The 6220-nt window shown below is 48.9% G+C and overlaps 1 protein-coding gene across 1 annotated transcript; it reads left to right on the forward strand.

Moving 5' to 3' along the window:
* The first annotated feature begins 141 nt into the window (after positions 1-141).
* Positions 142-6030, forward strand: LOC108245781 (ubiquitin carboxyl-terminal hydrolase 11-like). The gene is made up of 11 exons (XM_017432966.3): positions 142-413; positions 2141-2250; positions 2756-2886; positions 2965-3082; positions 3439-3584; positions 3780-3841; positions 4240-4339; positions 4423-4596; positions 5345-5503; positions 5577-5801; positions 5880-6030. The coding sequence occupies exons 1-11, from the start codon at positions 304-306 to the stop codon at positions 6003-6005; spliced, it is 1461 nt and encodes a 486-aa protein (XP_017288455.2). The 5' UTR covers positions 142-303; the 3' UTR covers positions 6006-6030.
* The last annotated feature ends 190 nt before the right edge of the window (positions 6031-6220 follow it).

Genomic DNA, 6220 nt, shown 5'->3' on the forward strand with positions numbered 1-6220 from the left:
CATGTGGGTGAACTGCAGAGGATAAACGCCCTCGTGTGGTCATGTGGGTGAACTGCAGAGGATAAACGCCCTCGTGTGGCCGTGTGGGTGAACTGCAGACGTGCGCTCTCCTGTGGACGTGTGGGTGAACTGCAGAGGAAGCCGTCACCGTCCGGATCCGAACAGTTCCTTCTTCCGCAAACACAGCTCTCTCTTCCCCGTTTATCGGCTCATCAATGCGGCGGCTCACTTCTGTCTTTCGCTTCCTGGCTCCGTTTGATTTCCACTACACTTTCGACATTTATGATTGATTGATCTGGCGACATGACGGCCAACAGCCGCTGTTCCGTCGCGGAGCCTCCGGGGCTGGAGACCCAGCGGCGGGAGATCGAGTCTCTGCTGCGGGAGAGTGAGCTCCAAGCTGGTGACAGTTGGTGAGTGTTTTCCCCGCCGACACAGTCTCTCTGACAGGCTTGAATGGTGGCAGCACACGGCCGCCGATAGCTGACATGTGACTGGTGGGTTCGGCGGCTGAGTGGAGCTGATCTGGTTCCGGTTCTGGGCTTGTTTGGACTTTAACGGCTCGGTGTTTCCCGTTAGCTCCGTTAGCCGCGTTAGCTGCTAATGCTAACAGCAACCAGCTGCGGTGAGACGTTCAGGGTCCCGTCGGGCTTTTACCTTATTTTATACATTTATCAGAGTTAGTTTCAGTTCTTCTAGATTCATTATTTCACTAGACTTTAAACATTTACTGAAAAAATGGAAGTTTCACCTAATATTTTCAGTTTCGGTTTCCTGACAAGATCTACCCACAGGAGTGAAACTTTACTCCTCATATCTTTATGTTTCTCTGTTAAAATGGAAAGCAATTGAACTAAATTGATAAATATAAATAAAGTTTATGAGAGAAGAGAGCTTAAACAGTTCTTCTTAGGAACATTTTCTTGTCATTTCCCGTAGTTTTCTTTAGATTGTGAGTTTTCTTTACATACTTTCTGTTTTGTTTTCTGTCCAGGTGTGTTTTTCATACATTAGAAGTGGTTTTGAGGGCTGGAAATCAAGCTGTTGCTAATTAATGTTTCCCAGAGGATTTGTTTGTGGTCAAAGTCTGACCAGAGCCCCAAACCATGACAGCACCTCCACCGTGTTAACACACTGACACCAGTTTGAATTATCCTTAATTTTTATAGACTTTCTAAATGTGGCTCAGAGTTCAGTGAGACTGCAGCTGAAAATTCACATATTTCATACTTCGGAAAACCGTCCTGAGCCGCGACGGTTTACCTGTCCGCAGGTGTTGACCTGTCCGTGTGGTATAAAGTTTAACCTTCAGAAAGCAGTCTGTCAGGTGGTCTTCTGTCAGGTGGTCTTCTGTCAGGTGGTCTGCTGCTCGTCACCGACCTGCTCTTCAGTAATCCACCCTGCAGACATGTTATTTCATCCCATCAGCTGCTGAACAGCAGCCATCTTGTGTCTGATATGAAACCACAGACAGCAGATCAGCAACAAAACTCAGAAGCAGTTTGATGCCGATCAATAAAAGTGTCCTGGTTGGTACTCCGATCCGATACCTGGGATCGTATTTTCAGCCTCCGGGTCAAATGGACCTGAAGTTCTAGGAGCTTCTCTTCCTCTCGAGGTCTTCAGGAGGTTTAAACTCCTGAACGCCGTTTGGAAGCGTTCAGCTGCAGCACCGTGACTCTGCAGCTTTTCTCAGGTTTTACTTTCTGTTCTGCATCAATAAGTCATAAAGCAGCTCGTTCTTCACACGCGGGCCACGCTTCGAGTTTAAGATGCAGACAGAATCCAAAGCATCCTTCCTGGAAGGAATGCACGTCACCCGCTGCCAACAACAAACATCCTGCTTCTTCTGTTAGCTCTCAGGAGGTGTTGGAGGACTCTCAGCTACTACCATCAAAGTTTAGCTCAGGATCTGTAAAACTATGAGTTAGAGCCATCTATGTGTCTTAGCTGTGGCGGCCATCTTGAATAGGATTCTCTCCAGAAGTGAATCAGGTGTTCATCCAGAAAGCTTCATTAAAATCCATCTTCTATCCTTCTTCTAGCCTTTCATTCATAAATAAAATATGTTGAGATTTGTTGTTGAAACCCTTTTTTACACTCCTGTGTGTGTGTGTGTGTGTGTGTGTGTGTGTTTCAGGTACGTGGTGGAACGGCGCTGGTTCGAACAGTGGAAAGAGTTTGTGGAGAGCGGAGACCAGAACTCGTCCTCCTTCCCGGGTCTGATCGACAACACCGACCTGTTCGAAGGTGTTTTAAGCTCTGCTTTTAGATTTTAATTATTGTCTTTGGTAAAATCCTTTTGATCCTTTTAACTTGGAGGCCATTTATGTGGGTAAAATGACTCTAAGTTTTAATAAACTTTATTATTTGATTGTTTTATGACGCTTGCTGCTGACCTCTTGGTCAGGTCACCCTGTGGAAGATCTGGATCTCAGTGGGGTTTTATCTGGTTAAATAAAGGAGAAGAAGAGAGGGTCAGTAAACGCCTCAGCCCGGCTGAGCGTCGGCCCGGCTGAGCGTCGGCCCGGCTGACCCTCGGCCCGGCTGACCCTCGGCCCGGCTGACCCTCGGCCCGGCTGACCCTCGGCCCGGCTGAACCTCGGCCCGGCTGAACCTCGGCCCGGTTGACCCTCGGCCCGGCTGAGCGTCGGCCCGGCTGAACCTTGGCCCGGCTGAGCGTCGGCCCGGCTGAACCTCGGCCCGGTTGACCCTCGGCCCGGCTGAACGTTCACTGACGCTCCTTTTCTTTCAGACCTCGACTCGTTTCATCTGAAGGAGCGCCTGGCGGAGAACGAGGACTTTGTGTTGGTTCCGGCTGAGGCCTGGCACAAGCTGCTGGTCTGGTACGGCATGGTGGACGGGCAGCCGGCGCTGGAACGGAAGGTACTGTCTCACACACACACACACACAAACAGACGGCGTGAGTGTGTGTTTAACGTTGTGTTCGGGTTCGTGGTTCAGGTGGTGGACCTGCCCAGCACTCTGAAGGTGGAGGTTTACCCCGTGGAGATCTTCCTCTGTCTCCATAGCAACATGGAGAACGTCACCACGGCACAGTTCAGCCGCACCGACAGCATACGTGAGTTTCACCCCGGCGCCATCCGTCTCTGCCGTTGTGTCCTTGAGCAAACACTTTACCCGCCTCGCCCACTGGTGGTGGTCAGAGGGCCCGGTGGCTCCGGTGTGATGGCCGCCTCCCTTCTGTCTGCCCGCCCCAGGGCAGCTCACCACCATCAGTGTGTGAATGAGTGGATGAATGAGTGAATGAGTGGCTGTAGCTTTCAGTCTTGATAAAGAGTTAAACAAGAGCAGGTCATGTACATTAGATTATTTAGATTTTCAACAAACCTTTGTTTTTCTCTCTCATTGTGTTAAATGTTATGATGTGTGTGTGTGCGTGCCTGTGTGTGTGTGTGTGTGTGTGTGTGCGTGCAGACGCCATCCAGACGGCCATGTGTCAGACCTTCTCGGTGCCTCCGGGCTCAGAGTGCCGTCTGTGGATGAAGAGTTCAGACAGCAGCTGTGAGCGTCTCAGGAACGTCCACATGAGCGTGTTGGACGCCTGCCTGAGCTCAGGGATGGTGAGGACAAACTCATCTCACACACACACACACACACACACACACACACAATGATCAACACCACAGTAATGAAGTCACTGCATGTGTGAAATATTACAGTAACAGATATTTTTCAACGTGCGATACATTCCTGAGGCAGCAAGCAAACGTCTCCAACAAGCTGTGTGTGTGTGTGTGTGTGTGTGTGTGTGTCAGACGGTGATCATGGAGACGAGGAATTCTGACGGCACCTGGCCGAGCTCCAGACCTCAGATCATGTAAGAACAAACTGTTTTTTCCTTTTGGACGGCGGCGGAGGTAGATTTTTATCTGAAGGCTGTGAAGTGAAGGAGGTTCTGGGGGGGGGGTTATTGATCATGAAACGGATCAACTTCACCTCGGGCAGAGCATCAGTTACCTTCCTGTAACTTTGATGGTTTGGTCTCCAAACTGACTGCTGGTGAAATTCTAACTCAGTGAGTTTTAGGTTGGCTGGAGATTTCCTAACTTTCTACATTGAACAAAATATATTAAAATCTATCGTGTAGCCTACAGAATGGTGAGAAGCCGCTCTGTGCCTCTGCTTTCAGAGACTTTTAATCAATGATTTGTTGCTTCTGACCTTCCTGCTGCCACCACTTCCTGTCGTCTCCTTCTTCTTACTGTGCTTCATCAGGAGGAACTCTGTGGAGGAGCAGGACTCGTACCGAGGTCAGCCGGGGGTCTGTGGCCTCACCAACCTGGGCAACACCTGCTTCATGAACTCAGCTTTGCAGGTCAGAACTCCCAAACCAAGGCCCGGCGTCACGGTTTGTCCGTCTGTGGTTCTGATCCCGATGCTTCCTCCTCGTCTCTGCAGTGTCTGAGCAACACTCCTCCTCTGACCGAGTACTTCCTGCAGAGCTCCTACCTGGAGGAGCTGAACTTCACCAACCCTCTGGGGATGAAGGGGGAGATCGCCGAGGCGTACGCCGATGTCATCAAGCAAATGTGGTCCGGGCGCCATTACTCCGTGGTGCCGCGCGTCTTTAAGGTGAAACTGTTGATAAAAAGCAGCTGAAGGCTGGTTCCTCATCTTCATCACAGTTTATATTTACAGCCTCCTCACAGTCATTTTAACATTTACACATTTACCATCTCAAGAAACATTCAGATTTATTTCTACACAAAATAAAAGTATTAAAGATTAAATTGTTATAAGGATGGTTGATAATCATTAAATTAAATATTTGTTCAGAATAATAAACAGATAAATAAAAGTTGCTTTGACACTTAGATAATGTAGTTTTTTTATTGAGGTTTTCATGAGATTTTCTGTTCTGAGTCTGTTTGGGATGACTCTCAGCTACTACCACATCAAATTTACCCCAGTATCTGTAAAACAGACTGAGGTTTGGCCATGTTTGTGTTTGCTAACACTGGCGGCCATCTTGAATGATGATGTCCATCCAATCATTTCTGAAAGTTTCGTTAAGATTCGTCCAGTGGTTCGTGAGATATTTTGCTAATAGACAAAATCCCTGCAGCTGCAGGTGACAAAGTTTAGCCGGATTACTTTGAAATGTTGGAAATTAGAATCATTTTAAAATAAAAAGATCCACTTCGGTCTCAGCTGCATTTAGACTAGCCATTAGCTCATCAGTTCTGTCAGAACCAGAATCTGACGGGGATCAGCTGACACGTCTCTAAAGGTTCTGGATGATTATGAACTGGGTTTTGGTCCAGACTTTTAAAAGAGAATACCTGATGTGAGACCTCGTTGTGTTTGTGTTTCTGCGCAGACGAAGGTGGGTCACTTTGCGTCGCAGTTTCTGGGATACCAGCAGCATGACAGCCAGGAGCTGCTGTCCTTCCTGCTGGACGGGCTCCACGAGGACCTGAACCGGGTCAAAAACAAGGAGTACATTGAGCTCCGGGACGCCGACAGGCGACCGGACCAGGTCTGTGCTTTCCCCAGGATCTGGAGGTTCCAGAGGAAAGGATCTTTGTTCACTTTTCTTCTCCGGGTCACAGGAAGTGGCCGAGGAGGCGTGGAGGAACCACCGCAGGCGGAACGACTCTGTGATCGTCGACACGTTTCACGGTCTCTTCAAATCCACGCTGGTCTGTCCAGAGTGCGACAAGGTGTCTGTGACCTTTGACCCCTTCTGCTACCTGAGCGTCCCACTGCCTGTCAGCAAAGAGCGGGTCATGGAGGTCTTCTTCGTCTCTCTGGACCCCCACGCCAAGCCGGTGCAGGTAGGAGCCGTGGAGCGAGCGTCTCTGCAGGTAAACGGTATGAAACTGTTTGAGTTTACCGTCTGCTTGTTCCTGCAGCACCGGGTCATGGTTCCGAAAGCAGGAAAAGTGTCCGACCTCTGCGCTGCTCTGTCAGAGATGACCGAAGTCTCGCCCAAACAGGTCAGTGTCTGCAGCTGCTCTCCGGTCACAAAGAGTCTGTAGAAAATCTGCAGCGAGATGAAAAACTCTGAAACTTTGCTTTAGATCCATAAAAACATAAACTGTGTGCAGAGATTCTGACCCACTGTCCTGCACAGTGTGGGAACTTTGAGTTAGGATGAGTTTCAAGTGATAAAAAGCCACACCGCTGTAGAAAAATCTGATATTAATTAGAAAACTTGAAAATGAACTGAGGCATCCGGAAGTTTGAAAATGTG

The sequence above is a fragment of the Kryptolebias marmoratus genome, linkage group LG1, assembly GCF_001649575.2.
Source record: "Kryptolebias marmoratus isolate JLee-2015 linkage group LG1, ASM164957v2, whole genome shotgun sequence".
NCBI lineage: Eukaryota > Metazoa > Chordata > Actinopteri > Cyprinodontiformes > Rivulidae > Kryptolebias > Kryptolebias marmoratus.

Coding starts and splice junctions, on each gene's coding strand:
- LOC108245781 (XM_017432966.3), top strand. CDS start 304: ATGACGGCCAACAGCCGCTGTTCCGTCGCGGAGCCTCCGGGGCTGGAG. Junction 3,585..3,779: donor CCTGCCTGAGCTCAGGGATG/GTGAGGACAAAC, acceptor TGTGTGTGTCAG/ACGGTGATCATGGAGACGAG. Junction 5,504..5,576: donor CCGACAGGCGACCGGACCAG/GTCTGTGCTTTC, acceptor TCCGGGTCACAG/GAAGTGGCCGAGGAGGCGTG.